The 21389-nt window shown below is 42.3% G+C and overlaps 2 protein-coding genes across 6 annotated transcripts; both read left to right on the forward strand.

Moving 5' to 3' along the window:
• Positions 1 to 530, forward strand: LOC125547076 (uncharacterized). The gene has a single exon (XM_087516993.1). The coding sequence runs from the start codon at positions 204 to 206 to the stop codon at positions 528 to 530; it is 327 nt and encodes a 108-aa protein (XP_087373119.1). The 5' UTR covers positions 1 to 203.
• A 10159-nt stretch (positions 531 to 10689) lies between these two features.
• LOC125545570 (uncharacterized) lies at positions 10690 to 20846 on the forward strand. 5 transcript variants are annotated; one of them, XM_048709565.2, is made up of 15 exons: positions 10690 to 10847; positions 10939 to 11023; positions 11775 to 12013; positions 14272 to 14732; positions 14983 to 15072; positions 15151 to 15225; positions 15373 to 15471; positions 15542 to 15634; positions 15715 to 15768; positions 15853 to 15980; positions 16745 to 16823; positions 17622 to 17919; positions 18054 to 18541; positions 19181 to 19293; positions 19726 to 20846. In XM_048709565.2, the coding sequence occupies exons 1-15, from the start codon at positions 10756 to 10758 to the stop codon at positions 20671 to 20673; spliced, it is 3342 nt and encodes a 1113-aa protein (XP_048565522.2). In that variant the 5' UTR covers positions 10690 to 10755; the 3' UTR covers positions 20674 to 20846. The 5 variants fall into 5 exon arrangements, with proteins under 5 accessions (XP_048565522.2, XP_048565524.2, XP_048565526.2 ...); XM_048709567.2 differs by having other exon boundaries at positions 10701 to 10847; positions 10939 to 11275; XM_087513672.1 differs by lacking the exon at positions 10690 to 10847 and adding an exon at positions 11220 to 11275 and having other exon boundaries at positions 10983 to 11023.
• The last annotated feature ends 543 nt before the right edge of the window (positions 20847 to 21389 follow it).

Below are 21389 nucleotides of genomic sequence, written 5' to 3' on the forward strand. Positions count from 1 at the left end.
GGCAAGTCGGGCTTCTTCGACGTGAGGCAGAAGCCCTCCGGTAATTGGGGTTTGAGTTCTCCAACGCCGGAAGGCGTTGGTGGATCGGCACGTACCCCTCCGCCCACGAGGACGCGCCTGCCTACGACGTGCCGGTGTGGCGTGCCGAGAGGCCTCGGTCGCACGTCAACTTCCCAGAGATCGGGAGTCAGGCGGAAGCGGAGATGCTTGTGTCGCAGGGCATCAACATGAAGGAGACCACGACGAAGAAGAAGACGATGAAGAAGCCGTCGGTTGTCGTCAGTGCTGGCGAGACCGATGAGGAGGCGATGGCGAGCTTTGCTCGGGAGCATCCGGAGTATGTCCAGGCCGAGCTGGAGTACTACTGGAAGCGTGAGGTGGAGCAGAAGAAGAAGGGGCCGAAGAAGGAGGACGAGGCCGGTCCCTCGACGGTGGCAGACTTCTCGAACGAGGAGGAGGAGGAGGGGTGCGACGACCCAACGAAGGAGGAGTTCTGGGCGCAGTTCCGCAGCTCCGACGATGAGGAGTAGTTTATCTAGTAGTTTGAATAAGTAGTAGTTGAAGTTCATGTATGAAACTATGTTGAATTTGATGTTTGAACTATGTTGAATGGACTAGTAGTATGTCGTTTTAAGAAATTTTACATCTTTATTTTGGACCATCTATTGGAGTTGCTCTTTTGGACCATCAATTTAGACCATCTGTTGGAGTTGAGCTTTTTTCGAAGCTCCAAAACACACTTTTTGGCGGTCCAAATTTTACATCTCCGGTTTTGGATCGCCAAATTTTGGACCATCTATTGGAGATGCTCTAAGGCCACATAGGACCAACGCATCAGAACAACAATCACCGCCATTGAAGAGTAGCATGGATCAGAAGTATCCAACCTAAAGATACACGAACATAGACGAACTACGACCAGATCTGAGCAAATCCACCTAGGACAGATCCGCCGGAGACACACTTCCACACGCCTGATACGTGTCCAACGTATCTATAATTTTTGATTGCTCCATGCTATATTATCTACTGTTTTGGACTATATTGGGCTTTATTTTCCACTTTTATATTATTTTTGGGACTAACCTATTAACCGGAGACCCAGCCCAGAATTGTTGTTTTTTGCCTATTTCAGTGTTTCGAAGAAACGGAATATCAAACGGAGTCCAAACGGAATGAAACCTTCGGGAACGTGATTTTCCCACCGAACGTGATCCAGGAGACTTGGACCCTACGCCAAGGCATCAGAGAGGCGGTCACGAGGGTGGGGGCGTCCCCCCCAGGGCGCGCCCCCTGCCTCGTGGGCCCCTCGGAGCTCCACCGACGTACTCCTTCCTCCTATATATACCTACGTACCCCCAAACGATCAGAGAGGAGCCAAAAACCTAATTCCACCGCCACAACTTTCTGTATCCACGAGATCCCATCATGGGGCCTGTTCCGGAGCTCCGCCGGAGAGGGCCGTCATCACGGAGGGCTTCTACATCATCATAGCCCCTCCGATGAAGTGTGAGTAGTTTACCTCAGACCTTCGAGTCCATAGTTAGTAGCTAGATGGCTTCTTCTCTCTTTTTGGATCTCAATACAAAGTTCTCCCCCTCTTTTGTGGAGATCTATTCGATGTAATCTTCTTTTTGTGGTGTGTTTGTTGAGACCGATGAATTGTGGGTTTATGATCGAGTCTATCTATGAATAATATTTGAATCTTCTCTGAATTCTTTTATGCATTATTGGTTATCTTTGCAAGTCTCTTCGAATTATCCGTTTGGTTTGGCCAACTAGATTGGTAGTTCTTGCCATGGGAGAAGTGCTTAGCTTTGGGTTCGATCTTGCGGTGTCATTTCCCAGTGACAGAAGGGGCAGCAAGGCACGTACTGTATCGTTGCCATCGAGGATAACAAGATGGGGTTTATTTCATATTGCATGAATTTATCTCTCTACATCATGTCATCTTGCTTAAAGCGTTACTCTGTTTTTAACTTAATACTCTAGATGCATGCTGGATAGCGGTCGATGAGTGGAGTAATAGTAGTAGACGCATAATCGTTTCGGTCTACTTGTCACGGACGTGATGCCTATATACATGATCATGCCTAGATATTCTCGTAACTATGCTCAATTCTATCAATTTCTCAACAGTAATTTGTTCACCCACCATAGAATATTATGCTCTTGAGAGAAGCCACTAGTGAAACCTATGGCCCCCGGGTCTATTCTCATCATATGAATCTCCATCACTTTTATCTTGCTTTGCTTTTTTACTTTGCCTTTACTTTTTACTTTGCATCTCTATACCAAAAATATTATATCTATCAGATCTCACTCTCGTAAGTGACCGTGAAGGGATTGACAACCCCTAATCGCGTTGGTTGCGAGTAGCTATCGTTTTGTGCAGGTACGAGGGACTTGAGCGTGGCCTCCTACTGGATTGATACCTTGGTTCTCAAAAACTGAGGGAAATACTTATGCTACTCTGCTGCATCATCCCTTCCTCTTCGGGGAAATCCAACGCAAGCTCAAGAGGTAGCAAGAAGGATTTCTGGCACCATTGCCAGGGAGTCTATGAAAAAAGTCAACATACCAAGTACCCATCACAATCCCTATCTCTCGTATTACATTATTTGACATTTGTCTCCCATTTTCCTGTCCCCCACTGCACCCTTGCCGTTTTATTCGCCCTCTCTCTCTCTATCCTCCCTCTCTATTTGCCTCTTTTGCCCGTTTGCTCTTGTTTGCTCGTGTGCTAGTTTGCTTGCTTGTCCTTATGTCTGAAATTGGGGAAGTTATCGCCAATATGGGCGATAACAATATCATGGAAAATTCTGATGCTCCTGCTGAAGAACCCCCTACCTACCATACAAAAAGATTTCGAATCGGTAGTGGTAATATTATTAGAAAATGAGTTATTCAAGATTTCTTTACTTGTGTCGGTGCTTTGCCCTCTATGGGAGGTTCTATTCTCCATAGAACTAGTAGTCTTGCGGACGCTATTGCTATGCTCATCGTTGAACTTGAAAGGCAATTTATGCATATGCACCCATCTATACAAAGAGTTTTCCTAGAATTTTCTAATATCGAGCATTCCTCTGTTAAGCGTGCTTTTTGGCTCATGAATTCAGATTTATAATAAAAGAAGCCAAAGAAATCTTTGCGCACTATAGGGTGGACGCTGGTCGTCCTCCCATAGAATCTATCCTCTTCAATCAAGAAGAAATTATGCGCTTTCAATCTCTTGACTATGTTGCTTTTAATGAAAACCTTAGAAAAAAGGTGCCAATCAATATTTTAATTGATAGAATCTCTGAACTTAATGATGATTTGGCTATTCAAGATAATGAGCTAGGATGCTCTCTTGAGTCTAGGCTCACAAGGTTCTGTCAAAAGAATGCTTATAATGATGAATTGGTTGTACAATACGAAGGGCCGAAAGAGGAACCTATACCTCCTAAAATTGATCTTGGGGACTTCTGTCCTATTAAATTTAGCCCTTTTGATTACTTTTGTTTGCCTCAAAGAAAACTTTCTGCCAAACGTAGAGAATATGAAATGAGTTTCACCGATCTATCTTATTACTACGGCACAACCTAGATCTATCCTCGCTTTTATGCCTAGCTAGGGGCGTTAAACGATAGCGCTTGTTGGGAGGCAACCCAATTTTTTTTTATTCCTTGATTTTTTTCTCCTGATTAGTAATAAATAAATTATTTAGCCTCTGTTTTAGTTGTGTTTTTGTGTTTAATTAGTGTTTGTGCCAAGTAGAACCGTTGGGAAGACTTGGGGAAAGTCTTGTTGAACTTGCTGTAAAAAAACAGAAACTTTAGCGCTCACGAGAACTGCTGTCATTTTTATTTGAAGAGTGATATTTAGTTAATTCTTTTTGAAGATGATTAATAGATAAATTACTCACGTCCAGAAATTTATTTTAGAACTTTTGGGGTTCTAGATCTTGCGCTAGATACAGATTACTACAGACTGTTCTGTTTTTGACAGATTCTGTTTTTCGTGTGTTGTTTGCTTATTTTGATGAATCTATGGCTACTAAAATAGTTTATAATCCATAGAGAAGTTGGAATACAGTAGGTTTAACACCAATATAAATAAAGAATGAGTTCATTACATTACCTTGAAGTGGTCTTCTGTTTTCTTTCGCTAACGGAGCTCACGAGTTTTCTACTTTAAGTTTTGTGTTGTAAAGTTTTCAAGTTTTGGGTGAATTCTTTTGATGGATTATGGAACAAGGAGTGGCAAGAGCCTAAGCTTGGGGATGCCCATGGCACGCCCAAGATAATCCAAGGACACCAAAAAGTCAAAGCTTGGGGATGCCCGGAAGGCATCCCCTCTTTCATCCACTTCCATCGGCAATTTACTTGGAGCTATATTTTTATTCACCAACATGATATGTGTTTTGCTTGGAGCGTCTTGTATTATTTTTGTATTTGTGTTTTAGTATGCCACAATCATCCTTTCTGTACACACCTTTTGAGAGAGCCATACATGAATTAAAATTTGATAGAATACTCTATGTGCTTCACTTATATCTTTTAAGCGTTATAATTTTGCTCTATGTGCTTCACTTAGATCTTTTAGAGCACGGTGGTGGATTTGTTTTAAAGAAACTATTGATGTCTCATGCTTCACTTAAATTATTTTGAGAGTCTTAATAGCATGGTAATTTGCTTAATAATAACATGCTTGGTATTCAAGATTTGTGAAACTTTCTTTTGAGTGTGTTGAATACTAAGAAAAGTTGGATGCTTGATAATTGTTTTGAGATATGGAGGTAGTAATATCAAAGTCATGCTAGTAGAGTAATTGTGAATTTGAGAAGTGCTTGAGTTAAGTTTGCAAGTCCCGTAGCATGCACGTATGGTGAACGTTATGTAACAAATTTGAAACATGAGGTGTTATTTGATTGTCCTCCTTATGAGTGGCGGTCGGGGACGAGCGATGGTCTTTTCCTACCAATCTATCCCCCTAGGAGCATGCGCGTAATACTTTGGTTTTTGATGGCTTGTAGATTTTTGCAATAAGTATATGAGTTCTTTATGACTAATGTTGAGTCCATGGATTATACGCACTCTCACCCTTCCATCATTGCTAGCCTCTACGGTACCGTGCATTGCCCTTTCTCACATCGAGAGTTGTTGCAAACTTCGCCGGTGCATCCAAACCCCGTGATATGATATGCTCTTTCACACATAAACCTCCTTATATCTTCCTCAAAACAGCCACCATACCTACCTATTATGGCATTTCCATAGCCATTCCGAGATATATTGCCATGCAACTTTCCACCATCCAGTTTATCATGACACATCCATCATTGTCATATTTCTTAGCATGATCATGTAGTTGACATAGTATTTTGTGGCAAAGCCACCGTTCATAATTTTTCATACTTGTCACTCTTGATTCATTGCATATCCCGGTACACCGCCGGAGGCATCTATATAGAGTCATACTTTGTTCTAGTATTGAGTTGTAATCATTGAGTTGTAAATAAATATAAGTGTGATGATCATCATTTAGTAGAGCATTGTCCCAAAAAAAGGCCAAAGAAGAAAAAGAATGCCCAAAAAAGGGGCAATGCTACTATTCCTTTTTCCACACTTGTTCTTCAAAGTAGCACCATGTTCTTCATATAGAGAGTCTCTTGAGTTATCATTTTCATATACTAGTGGAAATTTTCATTATAGAACTTGGCTTGTATATTCCAACAATGGGCATCCTCAAGTGCCCTAGGTCTTCGTGAGCAAGCAAGTTGGATGCACACCCACTTAGTTTCTTTTGTTGAGCTTTCATACATTTATAGCTCTAGTGCATCCGTTGCATGGAAATCCCTACTCCTTGCATTAACATCAATTGATGGGCATCTCCATAGCCCATTGATTAGCCTCGTTGATGTGAGACTTTCTCCTTTTTTGTCTTCTCCACATAACCCCCACCATTATATTCTATTCCACCCATAGTGCTATATCCATGGCTCACGCTCATGTATTGCGTGAAAGTTTATGAGTTTGAAATTATTAAGGTATGAAACAATTGCTTGGCTTGTCATCGGGGTTGTGCATGATGAGAGCATTCTTGTGTGACGAAAATGGAGTATGACTAAACTATATGATTTTGTAGGGATGAACTTTCTTTGGCCATGTTACTTTAAGAAAACATAATCGCTTTGTTGGTTTGCTTGAAGTATTATTATTCTTTATGTCGATATGAACTTTTGTCTTGAATCTTCCTAATCTGAATACTCATACCACAATTAATAAGATTTGCATTGAAATTATGCCAAGTAGCACTCCGCATCAAAAATTCTCTTTTTATCATTTACCTACTCAAGGACGAGCAGAAATTAAGCTTGGGGATGCCTGATACGTCTCCAACGTATCTATAATTTTTGGTTGCTCCATGCTATATTATCTACTGTTTTGGACTATATTGGGCTTTATTTTCCACTTTTATATTATTTTTGGGACTAACCTATTAACCGGAGGCCCAACCCAGAATTGTTGTTTTTTGCCTATTTTAGTGTTTCGAAGAAACGGAATATCAAACGGAGTCCAAATGGAATGAAACCTTCGGGAACGTGATTTTCCCACCGAACGTGATCCAGGAGACTTGGACCCTACGCCAAGGCATCAGAGAGGCGGTCACGAGGGTGGGGGGCGTCCCCCCCTAGGGCGCGCCCCCTGCCTCATGGGCCCCTCGGAGCTCCACCGATGTACTCCTTCCTCCTATATATACCTACGTACCCCCAAACGATCAGAGAGGAGCCAAAAACCTAATTCCACCGCCACAACTTTCTGTATCCACGAGATCCCATCTTGGGGCCTGTTCCGGAGCTCCGCCGGAGAGGGCCGTCATCACGGAGGGCTTCTACATCATCATAGCCCCTCCGATGAAGTGTGAGTAGTTTACCTCAGACCTTCGGGTCCATAGTTAGTAGCTAGATGGCTTCTTCTCTCTTTTTGGATCTCAATACAAAGTTCTCCCCCTCTCTTGTGGAGATCTATTCGATGTAATCTTCCTTTTGCGGTGTGTTTGTTGAGACCGATGAATTGTGGGTTTATGATCAAGTCTATCTATGAATAATATTTGAATCTTCTCTGAATTCTTTTATGCATGATTGGTTATCTTTGCAAGTCTCTTCGAATTATCCGTTTGGTTTGGCCAACTAGATTGGTAGTTCTTGCCATGGGAGAAGTGCTTAGCTTTGGGTTCGATCTTGCGGTGTCATTTCCCAGTGACAGAAGGGGCAGCAAGGCACGTATTGTATCGTAGCCATCAAGGATAACAAGATGGGGTTTATTTCATATTGCATGAATATCTCTCTACATCATGTCATCTTGCTTCAATCGTTACTCTGTTTTTAACTTAATACTCTAGATGCATGTTGGATAGCGGTCGATGAGTGGAGTAATAGTAGTAGATGCAGAATCGTTTCGGTCTACTTGTCACGGACGTGATGCCTATATATATGATCATGCCTAGATATTCTCATAACTATGCTCAATTCTGTCAATTGCTCAACAGTAATTTGTTCACCCATCATAGAATACTTAAGCTCTTGAGAGAAGCCACTAGTGAAACCTATGGCCCCCGTGTCTATTCTCATCATATGAATCCCCATCACTTTAATCTTGCTTTGCTTTTTTACTTTGCCTTTACTTTTTACTTTGCATCTCTATACCAAAAATATTATATCTATCAGATCTCACTCTCGTAAGTGACCGTGAAGGGATTGACAACCCCTAATCGTGTTGGTTGCGAGTAGCTATCGTTTTGTGCAGGTACGAGGGACTTGAGCGTGGCCTCCTACTGGATTGATACCTTGGTTCTCAAAAACTGAGCGAAATACTTACGCTACTCTACTGCATCATCCCTTCCTCTTCGAAGAAATCCAACGCAAGCTCAAGAGGTAGCAACGCCTACCGACGATGCTAGACACACCACTGAGACGAGAGCTAGGCGGGGAGAACCTTATTCTATCTCAGGGAGTCGTCGTTGTCTCGTCTTCCTGAGCAGGACATAAACCCTAACAAAATCCGAAGGAACATCTAAAAATGAAGCCATCTCGTCGGCAATGGTCGGGATCCACCATGCCGCAGTGGCCCTAAGGCCACCGAAGACGAGGCGGATCGGTGGCAGAAAGTATATTATTCAATTTTGCTAAAGCACATCTATATTATTTGCAAAACCACTTGTCTGGCCTTCCTTAGAGAAAAAGGTTTTGTCTTCTGATTTGATATTTAACAGACAACACGATTTAACTTTCTTGCAGGTCATCTTCAGAGCTACCGCTTGGATTCGTACGTGGTCCTTACTCACTCCTATGAAATCCAGGAAGCCTTTGGTTACTGAGTGCAACCAGTGGGAGATGGTAGCACGGGCTATATTCAACCGGTTCGGATGGCGGTCACATAATAGGATAGGAGTCTAGGGAGCTTATCCTTCATATTGCCATACCGGTTGTCATTGTCAGCATGTAATTTGATTTTTTTTTTACTTTCACTCCTCTTGCAAGCTGTAATACTTTAAGACTTTGTGATACTTCGTGAAATTTTAATAAAATGACTGCATGCATTATTATGATGCAGAGGCCGGAGATACACCTTCATTTCCAAAAAGTCTCTATTTATCTAAAGCTTCCCCGAATTTCATGTAAGCATCTCGGCCGTATACCAATTCCAAATATGTCTTTCCTGCCACCCAATGTCCAATTAAATATTACAAATTAACAGAAGGCCAACAATTAACTGGCTGCACAACGCCCAATCTTTCATTTCTTTTAGACACTGATAACTGTCACACGTGTGACACAATAAACACCCGACCACACGACTTTGTGTGGCATACCCAACAGGCAGCCCACATGATTCTGTGTGGGCGAACATTAAAACTGACCACACGTCCGGATGTAACTACTTCGTGCCACACGTCGAACCAACAACTACTCACCCCAACCCGCACGTGTGGCACGAAGCAATTCCGCCCTGATATTTTTTGATGGCCACTTTAGTTACCCCGGGATGACAACTTTAGTTGTAAAGCATGACAACTTCTCTGTTTTTTTGTTCCGTTCGGGTTAGCTATAGTTGCCATGTCTAATTAACGGTGGTTGCCACATGTGATCAAATCATAGTTGCCGTGTGTGATTAGCTAGTTGCCATGTGTGGTCAAACTATAGTTGCCAGTAGTTGCCGTTTATCACAGTGTGAGCGTCGTGTGGGCGAAGAGCAATTTCGCCCACACGCTCGAGCGAGCATCCTGTGTGCCGTTCAGGCAAGGAGCGTCACACGTGTGGCACTAAATGATAGCGCCCACACAATGCTGGATGCTTACGTGGCTCTCCATCAAAATGACAACTGCTTTAAAATTCGTGCAAATAGATTGAACTGCATCGAGTACGTGTGGGCGTGTTGATAAGTGTCACGTGTAGGTGTTATCATTTGAGCCCTGACTTTTACACCGATAGTGGGCCCCAGGAGTGCAGGACCCACTGGCTCTTACTCAGCAGTGCAGCACACACCATGACGCCCTCCGTGGCGAGGGGTGACACGGAACCTCCCAGGAGGGAGAGCAACATGAGTTCCAGCACTGGAACAAGAAGCGGAGAGCAGCAGAAGTTCCAAGGAACTTCCTAGAACTTCCCTCTGTTCCTTCATCATGAAAATGAATTCCTTGGACCCATCCCACTAACTTCTGTGCCTTTGCAGACCCGGTTTCAAGAAGCAATGCAATGAATCACTGTCCCTGTCAAAAAAATGTAATGGAAACCCAAAGATGGAAAATAATGGATTAGATTCGCTTTGCATGTCCTTTTCTTTGACAAATTCAGAATACACTTTGAGTGGCAGCACAACCCCTTTTTTATTTGAATACGTACAGTGAAAAGAAAACTTTATAGTGCACAATAATACATCTATTTCTAGATTTACGGATTTATATGTTTTAAAAGTTCTCAGAAATCAGAGTTCATTTTTCTATTTATTTTTACAAATGGACACATACTGTGAAATGAGCTAAATGGTCGCTGAATTTGGACCAAAAACTATTCATTTCTAAGTTGTGCAGAAATTTTTAAAAATGAATATCCCTTTCTCTCTTCTTTTTTTGTGAAAAACTATTCATTTCTAAGTTGTGCAAAAAAACTAAAAAAATGAATATCCCCTTCTCTCTTTTTTTTTCTTTTGCGAAAAACTATACATTTCTAAGTTGTGCAGCAAAACTAAAAAATGAATATCCCTTTCTAAAGGGTAAAACTTCACTCATCTTCATGGTAGCGTAACGATTACACAGGAATTAGATTGTTGCATGCCCGTTCTATTGAAATCAAGCAAAACAAGGAGAGCACAACCTTTCTTTTATTTGAAAAATTGAAAATCCGACGAGGGAAAACAGGCACATAATAATAAGAAGGGGTGGATAATACTCCCAAAAGCATCTAAGAATAAAATTGAACAGATAAAAGTAACGCATAGCCAGAATCACACGTATTTTATTATGAAAAAAATACTACTATCTATTAATAGAAGGGAGATTCGACATGGATCTTTTCGAATTAAGGTAAATTCTGAGTAGAGGCCTTGGCTGCTAAAGTCGTCCTGTGGAGCCCACCGTAGTGGAAAAAATTGGCAGCCGTGTGGTGCCCTGCTTGGGTAAAAGGAGAACCCAACACAAACAGAGTAAGCTTAGCTATAGTGGCGAGGAGCCTCCACACAACTCGGCCGAGGGACAGCTTGGGTGGTCTTCATCATGGGGAAAAAGAGGAAACATGATCAGGGAAGGGACGACGAGTCGAGCTCCTCCGATGCCAAGCGGTACAGGTCTTGCCACTGCCAGAACAGGTTAGTAGTTTCCCTCCTCTCTCCCTTTTACTGTTGGCTCTGCTGTTTTCTCTAATTTTTCTTTGTTTCATTTTGACATAACAAATTGTAGAAGGATGTTAAGTGACGGGATGTCTTGGGAGGGGTTTTCAGATACCTTCTGTGAGGCAGTAATCGAACTGAAAGACGTCATACGGGTATCTTCATCTCTTGATTCACCGGAAAACCGGAGTTTTTCTTTTCTCTGTCGATAAATATTGCACTGATTGGGCTTTTCTTTGCGCCAACGTTAGTTTGACACTCTGGATTAAGCTTGAACCCTATTTCTGTTACTGATATGCTCTTCTTGAAGACACAATAGCCTTAATCATATTCGTGTGATGGAACGCACAGCATATAAATCACCTACGAGCTGGGTTATGGGACCGTATGGTTATGATCTCACCTAGGTACGTTGTTTTTAATGCATACCAGAAGTTCAGAACTTCGGGAGCCTTTGATTATTGGGTGCAACCGCTGGGAAACGGTAGCATGGGTTATCTTCAGCCGATTTGCATGGCAAACTAATAATAGACTAGGTGTATAGGCATCGTAGTCTGTTTTTAATGGCCGGATGTGGCACTTTTCAGATTTATTTTTTCGACCTTTTTGCTCAGATTATGAGCTTCTTTAAACCCTAAGACCTTATCACATTTTTATTTAATAATATGGCTGCATACATCAATTGATGCAGAGGTCAGGGGTTATCCTCCTTTTAAAAAAGAAAAACCAAAAGTTTAGGAATGCTTATTAGGAATCAGAATAGCTAAGGGGTGTCTCTTTTTGTTCCTGTCTCAATATTTTCTTTACTCACTTTCTCTATAATTGACTAAGCAGCATGGACTTAATGAAACTTTCAGCAATTTTTTATTATAGACTGTGCCTATTTTCAGTTAGTTTCCTTTACAGGTTAAAGTGGCCACGGAGGAAAAGTTCGAAAGAAAAATTATAAAGCTTAAGCAAAAGAGGGAAAAAGATAAGAACAAACATAAGGAAGATATCAGAATACTCAAGGAAGATTTCACAATACTCAAAGAATATTTCAGAATACTGAAGGAATCTCATGAAGAGCTCAATTCAAAAATCCAAGAGATGCGAAAAGAAGGGCGTGCTGAAGTAAATCATTACGATAAATCTCCATCTCAGAGGTGAGGAGTTTCTTTAGCTATGGTTTGACTAGGATACTTAGAAGGGTGTGTCGTCGAGATGTGGACTCTATTACATCAGTCGTTATCATCATAGCATAGGTGTGAGATAGTATTTGAAATGTGGATGGTAAACAGGCCCCATTTATAGAACTGGAAGATTGGACCAATTTTAAATTCTAAGAAAAAAACCTGCACTGAACTTCTTCCAGTGATATGTTTACGATTTTAGATTTACCAAATATCAGGACATTTATCTAGGGCGGAGCCAGCGGCCGGCGACCCTGGGCTCTACTTGACAGTGGACGTACGTATAATAAACAATGGGCAAATCTTGTTTGACATCGTGGAATCGTGTGATTTACCCGGGCATACTCTAGTAGGCTTTCCTTAGTAAAATAATGGGGTAACTAACCAGTGAGTAGTGATCTAATTAACTTGGCGTACCAAGCATCCCGAGTTTAGCAGCCACATCACATTTTACTTCCAAAACTATTACTCCCCCCGTTTCAAAATAGATGACCCAACTTTATACTAAACAACAAGAGCAGTCAGAATATGGAACCTGTTCATTTCTCACCCATCGTGCAGACAGACCGGCGGCGGCGAGCTGAGGCTACCATCCACGCACCGCACTCACCCGCACCCGCAGTAGCAGCACTCTAACCACTATCAAAAACAGCATCCGGACTATAAAGAAGGTTCTTCAAAAACGTTTTCAGGAAGGAAACAATACACAAATGTTGTCGTTGCCCAATCAAAGATAGTAGGTTTTCACCCTAGAGAAAGACCGTGTTCCCAAAACAATGCATTCAACAAGGCCACTGCCATACACAATCAATAATGGCCAGACCTTGGGTTTTCACTCTGGAAATCACGACTCGATACTCAAAGAAGCACCACCAACAAAGAAGTCATCCAATGCTAATGGCCCCACTCGCAGAGGCTACTACTACAAATCACGTACCACCAGGCTCACAAGAACTCATGTCCGGTCTGGATAGAAACATACCCTGCAAGCCAAGTCTGAACAACTGCCTGTGAAGCAAAGTCTTAATCCCATCCAAACCCACCTTCACCACTTGCAGGTCCTCCAATCATGCCACGGTATTCTCCACATGTGTTGATCCCATGAAAATCTTGGTGCAGACATGTCCCAAGATGTCAACAAAAATAGAGCTTCGCGATACCGCACTCGGCCGATGACGGGCGGTGCGGATCCATCCCCAGGATCGGACCACTTGTCCCATCCTTTCTGATTAGGTAAGTTTTGATTTAGAATAGATAGGCTTAGGATTTAAATTTTGAGGTTGGGGCAGGGGGGATTGGCCATTGGGGAAGATCACGCCTTCATGAGCTTAGTCTTTGGTTTGAGGGTTTTGTTCTAAGTAGATGCTACCTTCAAAATTTAAAGCATTAAATTTCATAGATGAGGGATTTCGGTGTATGAAGCCGAACATTGATATGTTATCTATTAGTTCATTTTATAATTACATTTATAGGGCTATTGTGTTTATACTTTTACTACATTATTTATATGTGCATTGTTGGTTTGGGAGTTTGATGCTATTTTATATGTTGTGTATCTGAACATCCGGTTTTTTTTTGAGGGACGGTATTCATCTTCAGATAGACAATTAGACTCAAACTCGCCCAGACTCCACAAAAATTATGGCTCCGCCCTACCATACATGTTGATACAGTAGCACTTTCGATAGAAGTGTACTAACTTAGGTGTGATATTGCAAGTGATACAAACAATCTAAATAAACAAGTATAATTTGTACTTTCTTATATCATAGTTGTTGGACCAAATTATAGAAGTGTACTAGTTTTGTTGAGCAATTCATGGAAATTCACACAATCGTTCATGTTATACAATCTAGGGTCTAGTACTGATTATGTAGACAACATAGTATAATTTGAATTTTTGAACCAAATTCTCTTATTTGTGTTCCAGTTCTTTCTCAATCAATTCGAAGCTTCTTTAGTCTAATTATCTAATGACGTAGTCTAAACTACTAAGATGGTGCCACTACCACCCACTTTAGGAAGGATGACATGTCAGAACTGAAATAGGCATCCAAATAACGAGTGTTGCAAGTAAGATGGGCCTAAGCTACACACTTATCTAGTGACGTATAAAGAGAAAACATAGTTCACGAGATAAGTTTTTTCTTATGTGTCTTATAAAATAAGAACATTTCACTGTTGCTCTCCTCTTTTAGAATTTAACTTATCTTCTGATATGTGTTTGTCAGATCGCAAGTAAGCCAATCAACAAGATTTCGACTAGTAATTGAAAATAATGTGAGCAGAACAATTTACAAAAAGGAAACTATAGAGACCGAGGATGGCGGAGGTCACATAAAAGTTGCCATGTATGATGGCGGCAATCGAATCGCACATGACCACCTTCTTGCTTCAGCAAAAGTTTACCTAGTTGTCATTGAAGGATGGTTCAACGAACCGAAGCGAGATTCTTGGTCTAAAGAGGATTTTGAGGAAAGCATAATAAAACCACGAAAAGGAATCACAAGGCTAGTGAAAAATGATACATTTGATCTGAGTGATGGGTGTTGTGATCATGAAGGTGCCATTATTATGGATAATTCGCAACAAAGGGAAGTTAAGCTTGGAGTAATGATTGCAGTACCTACAGAAGTAAGAGTTCTTGAAGGAGTATCAAATCCTTTCAAAGTGCAAGAAGGCAAGACAAAAAGTAATGGTTTTTTTAATATTCTACCAGTTACTTTAATCTCAGTATTAATTAAAACATGATCAACATTTTCTATGTGATATGTTACATGATCTACTCTCATAAATAGGAGCAAGTTTGATACTACCACAATTTCCTTTTGTTACTTTGTTGCCTCAAAGTGATCACAGCTTTGATTGAGGGAATGGTGAAATGTTCTGTCATTGTATTCCTCTATCTTGTTTACGCTAGTTGAAGGGAATTTTTTTTCCAGAGCCAGGGTCTAAGAAAAAGGGTAAAAAGCCTTCTCCAGTTCCAACGCGAAACTTGGCACAGACAACCAGCACCCACACAACACAACATGGTGAAGGCTTGTAACTATCGTTTTTCTTTCTCTATTTCTCTGTTTATATCAACTAACTCGTTTATGGATCACCAACAGGCCAAAGTCCTTTTACTCCAGACGAGCAACATAGTCTTCCACCACCTGCCATTCAAGACGTATTGCAGAAATCAGGTAACAAGTTAGTGCTTGAAGCCTCCGTTACCACTAAACGAGTAAAAGAAAATGATTGCAGATGATAAGCCTCCGCTATCCTCATGTGCAAGAATTCGGTAGTGTAATTTCCATTTTATTTACTTTTATTGAATCCAAACTTCGCAGACCATGGAAAGCATACAGAATTTGTGACTGATGACACTGCAGAGGATAATCGACTGAGTTATCCACCAGCTATTGTGCCACAGATGGTTGAGGGAAATGGTGAAGCCTTCTGCCTCAGTCTTCTTTATCTTGTTTACGTTAGTTAATACAAATGTTATTTTTTTTTCAGGGCAAGCCCTAAACAGCAATGGTCAACAATTTTCGCAACAAATCCCAATGCAAATCTTGTGGCAGCCAACCAATGCACACATAATGCAAAATGGTAAATGCTAGTATAAGGTATTGTCTATTTCTCTATTTCCCAAAGTAAATGAAAGTGATTGGGTTTCGGCTCGCCAACAGGTCAAGACTACAATATGCAACAAACAAGCATTCAAAATCCATCGCAGGCAGCAGGTAATAGTTAGTGCTTCAAGCCTCCTCTACCACCAAAATGAATGAATGATTGCAGATGATATAATACTTTGTATGCACCTCCAGGATATTGTCCAGTCTATCAACCCTTACTTGCTCGTGGACAAGATCAGTACACTAGTTTCTCTAATGCAAGTTCTCAACTTGCATTTCCGAACCTTTCAGCATACACGACATTGAATGATATTCGCCAGGTAACTGTGATATGCATTGAGGAGTTACTAATTTGTACAATAAGACTCCAGGCAAAGCTAGCACTGTATTACACCTAGGGCTAAGTTAGGTTGAGTGATGCACTCTAGTGCTTTTCTACACTTTATAAGAAGGAATTACAAGGGTTGCTTTTACTAGGCCTAGGGCTATAGCCATAGCTTCCCCAAGCCTGTCTCCGTCACTAACTCCAGGTTTGTAGTCTAACAAAAGTTACAGAAATACTCCCTCCGTCCCAAAATTCTTGTCTTAGATTTGTCTAAATACGGATGTATCAAGTCACGTTTTGGTATCAGATACATCCATATCTAGACTACTCTAAGACAAGAATTTTGAGACAGAGGGAGTATGTATTAGAGTCCACTAGTTCAGTTACCATTGTTTCTGTATCTGTAAAGGGTGTGTGATCCTAAGGGATAGCAGACCATTATGCCCAAACTTTTCTACAGTATGCTATGGTGTTACCAAACACATGAAATGGTTTTGAATTTTGGGTTTGTTTTGCTACATTACCTTGTGTGATTGTGTCTAAGTGTTTTCGTTAGCAGTTTCACTTGTCGTGGGTATTACGATGATTATATCTAATGCAATTACTCAGAGAGCAATAAGTATATAAAGATTCCCCCACAAAAAAATAAAAATAACAAGTATATAAAAATGTGACATTTTAATGAATTCTGTAAGTGCTTTACTTTATATCATAGGGATTGTAAATTCTCTTTTGACATAATTTGTTTACTTTATTCAGTGGACTTCCATCCCTGAAGGGGAGATATCTGTGGAAGATGTACATCCTTTAATTGTCCCGACACAAATTCAAGAAACTTGTAAGTTCAAATTAGAGGCAAATATTGTTTGTCTTAAACTTAATAATCATTCTGATAGCATTTGCATGTGTCACCTTCATAATTTTGGACTTATCTACTTGATGAGTACAGAATAATTATTACAATTCATCAAAACATTAATATGTTTGTTTTATGCCTAATTTTAACATGGTCCCTCTTGCCTCCTCCTTTCATATTTCTTAATTTGCATAGAATATGTTTACCCTTATACTCCCTAAAGCTAGTACAAAGTTGAGTCACTTATTTTGGGACGGGGGAAGTACTTTACTCAGTTCCTAAAATTGCCCCCTGGCTGTACATATTCATTCTCGCTATTACCTTCACTCACTGATTCCCAAGTAAATTCCACTAGGTTAACATGTCGAGGACACATGTCAGTTATCTTTTTTTCTTCACCCAACTCTGTTTCAGTAGAAAGGGGCTGTATGGGCATGTGGTACATGAATACAGGGGCAAGAAAAATGGCAAAATGAATAGAAGAAAAGGTTATCTGGGCCATTATTTGTCGTGTCTCTGTTTCAAAAACTGTTTGTTGTGCATGTCGGTGACTCAATTATTGAACTGTTGTACCTATAAATTGATAGGTGGTGTTTGGACACAAAACTAAAAATATGTTCAAACCTTAATTTTTTTTGTCTCGATATGTTTTCCAAAATTCATGTGGTACACAATAAAAGATAAGCATAGTTGTGGAAAATCTTGTTAGAGCCAAACTGCATTTGACCAAAGGGCTTGTGCCAAGCTAAGCTGTGACTATGTTGTGTGACTGTCCTGTAGATGGGTCATTTAGATGTGGTCAAGTACTACTTCAATGGGATAAACCTCATATGGAGCCCAAGGAACACTGGAACTTTCTTGACGAGCTCATGCCGCTGCATAGCACACAGTCAAGGTTTTATGGAGAAAGTTTACCCAGTACAAGCCTCATGGATAAAGCCCATAAATTACTGGCCAGTACTTCATCAGGTGATTCTGTTTTGAAGATGATTACTGGTGTTACGAGTCGAGCCACGCAAACTCCTCAGAGGAGAGGCGTTCTCATTCGTCCCATTGAGCCATATGATTCAAACGCTGAGTACGTTGGCTAATCCAAGACTTTCTCTCTTTATTTAGAAGTTTCCATTGCTTCTGTTGGAAATTGAGAGGATCACATTGGCCGGTGGTCAATCATGACAACCATCTTACTAACTGGTATTCATGTGCCTATAGCATTTTCAGGCCACCAGTTAAGAAGCAAAGGAATGCCAAATATCAACTGCGGTTTGTCAATAGGGTTTGCAATGACTACTACACCCAGGAACAAATCAAATCAGGGGATGGGAGTCTGTTAAAGGTAGCTTTGTATGATGAGAATAATCGGGTAGTCACATCTGGTCCGCTGTCTTCAGCTTCTGTGGAGGTCGTACTACTTCATGGCGATTTCAATGTCGAAGGTCAAGATTATTGGACATCAGAGGAGTTCAGTGCCTGCCTAGTGCATTCACAATCCTTAGAAGAACCACCAGCCTTGGGAGGTGACCGTGTCTTGGCACTGACTGATGGAGAGGCAGCCCTTGGTAATGTCAGTTTCCAGATTTCCTCCTTCCATGCCAGAACAGGAAAGTTCAAGATGGGTGTTGAGATTAAAAACGTACGAGAAGAGAGTGTTCAACAAGGAATCACTAGCCCATTTCTCGTGAGAGTTCGTCAAGGGGAAGGTACAGTTTTTTCGGTTAATCTTCTCTCGTTGGACATTGCAGTCCTTATACTATCTTTTTCATAAAATAATGTAGTAAGTAACATTTTAGACCAGGAATTAAGATATTTAATAAAACGATTTTGCTAAAGCACATCTAGATGTGCTCTAAGTATTGCACACCTAAATCCTATGACATTGATATTACGTGAAGATTCATGCGTGTATTTTATTTTTCAGTTTTATTTTTCTAAATCCTAATGTACACTTCTAAAAAAATAAATAAATACTACTCCCTCTGTCCCAAAATAAGTAATAAACTGGGGTACTTTGCAGACGACTAGTATTCAAGTTGATGTTGTGCCACTTTTCATAAATCATGTTTGTCTGAAACTCTTCAACCCTTGAGTAATTGGACCTGCTACAAACGTGTGACTGTCGTTTCTTAGCATTTCAAATATAAAAGCACTTACAGTAAGTGAGGAGTTTGATTGACCCAGAGAGTTCCTTATCCATCTCTTTCTCTCTAGTTTGAATTTTTTGGGTGAGCTGGGCATGTCCACGTGATCAGTAAATCCTTGCCAATGGCAAGCAGTTGCACCTTATTTTGTACTCTACTCCAATTGACATAGCATTATTTTATTTATCTATACCTTTGTAGAATCAAGTCACCATCGGATCACATCTCCCGAAGCGTTGCTCAGAGTAAGAATGGAATTGCCCAAACAAGTCTGCGGGGCGCTGCAGTGCGATGCCAGGGAACGCGCGTCGTCGGTAATTACTAGCTCTATCCCACTTTGGTATGGAACTGGATCCTTTAACATTAAGAAGGAATGTTAAAAAAAACTACAATACTCTAACTTTCCTTCTTTCTATTCATATGATTATGTCTAAAATGATTTAAATTAATTTGCAATTTGATAATCTACCGTATACATTTATAGTAATTATATACAAATAAATTGATGGTGAAATAAAATTAAATTTAAATTATTTATATCTACAGTAAATACCAACACTAAACAACCTATTAATTATCTACTAACAGTTCCTAACTTTCCTTCTTCATTTTACACTAGCCTAACACTATAGCACGGTGACATTCCTTCTCAATGTTAGAGGATCCGATTCCCTTTGGTATATATACATTTCTCATAACCCTTTTATACTAAGATGAAGTTTGGGATGGTGTCGTCGGCGCTGTAGGATCAGTCGTCGCCGCAGAGAAATGTCTCGGTGGCGTCGAAGGTGGAGGACCATGACAGCATAGGACAGAGCGGGAGCGGCGTGTTATTATTCCCAGCCCCGCCGCCGTCGTCGGAGCAGGCACGGGTGCCGCAGCCGGAGCCGGGGCTCAACTGCCCGCGCTGCGACTCCACCAACACAGAGTTCTTCTTCTTCAACAACCACTCCGTCACACAGCCCCGCAACTTCTGCGGCGAATGCCGCCTTGGGCTGGGCGCCGCGCTTGGCCTGGCGGCGGTACCCGCCGCCGACAGGGACATCGCGGATCGCGCCGCCTACGTAGCTGCCACGTCAGGGACGTCGACGTCGACGAAGCCCAGCACCACCGCCACCACTTGCGCCATATCTGCGCCAATGTCGATGGTGGAGCGGGCGCGGATGGCCAAGGTGCCGCAGCCGGAGCCGGGGCTCAAGTGCCCGCGCTGCGACTCCACCAACACCAAGTTCTGCTACTTCAACAACTACTCCGTCACCCAGCCCCGTCACTTCTGCCACGCATGCCGCCGCTATTGGACCCGCGGCGGCGCGCTCCGCAACGTCGCCAGCTGCCACGCCAAGCGCAGCGCCAAACGCAGCGCCAAGTCCAAGGCCTCCGCCGGAGAACCCGCGGCGACAGCAACACCATCGTCCGCATTGACGGCAACGAAGCCCAACACTACTTCTTGCATCGGCGCCGCACCGCCGGGTCTCCACCGGCACTCCATGTTCTGCACCAAGAGCGAGTCGCCGCACAGCAATCGGTTCGCCGACAACTTCGACCTGGCGAGCCTCCACCTCGGCTTCCCCGCTAGGCTGCTCTTTGCTGACGGAGGCGTGCACCACCAGCCGGTGTTGCAGGGAATGTTCGACTTAGGGCTACAGAGCGGCGGCGGCAATTGCGAGGACGGAGCCAGTTCCACCACCAAGTGACACCGCCGGCCAATAGGCAATAGAGACCCACAAGCGACAGGGGCATGTACATGGAAGAAAATCTTATGCGACCCTGCGACCCGGTCGCATGCTTCCTACCGAACGACCTTACCCACCGAACGACACGTGGAAGCGTGAATCTCCAAGCAAGCAACCCCCTCTTCCCCTCGTCATACTCGTACCGGCTCTTCCTGCTTCTTGTTTCTGGTGTGAATCACCCTCGCTGGCTGTCGTGACGACGACGAGAAGTTCGCCGGCGACCTCGTGGAGTTGGTGAGAAACGGGCTGACGGCAATTACTTCTTGCGGGCCCTGCCGGATCTGAGCTCGTCCGGGCTAGGCGGACGGATTGCCGGCGGGGAGCGCATTGGTCAGCAGAGGGCTCCCTGTGCTCCCGGCGGCGGCTCGATGGAGTAGCTGCTCCGTTGGCTCCTGATCCTCATCTGCCCCTTGCGGTACCAGTTCTGTGACGACCGTCCACCTACGAGCTCGCCGGACATCGGCGCCATGATGGAGCAATAGAGACGACCAGCATCGGCCGGCGAACGACCCTATCCATCGAATGACACGTGTATTCCCCATTCTTCAAGCGACCGGCGTATCATTAATTTCCTTCCAAAAGAAATTAATCCCCTTCCAAATTGTATTGTCCAGCCGGCCGCCGGTGCTGGTCGTCTCTATTGCTCCATCATGGTTCCCATGTCCGGCGAGCTCGCA

This window comes from Triticum urartu, chromosome 3A (assembly GCF_056163025.1).
Source record: "Triticum urartu cultivar PI428250 chromosome 3A, HENAU_Tu73, whole genome shotgun sequence".
Classification (NCBI taxonomy): domain Eukaryota; kingdom Viridiplantae; phylum Streptophyta; class Magnoliopsida; order Poales; family Poaceae; genus Triticum; species Triticum urartu.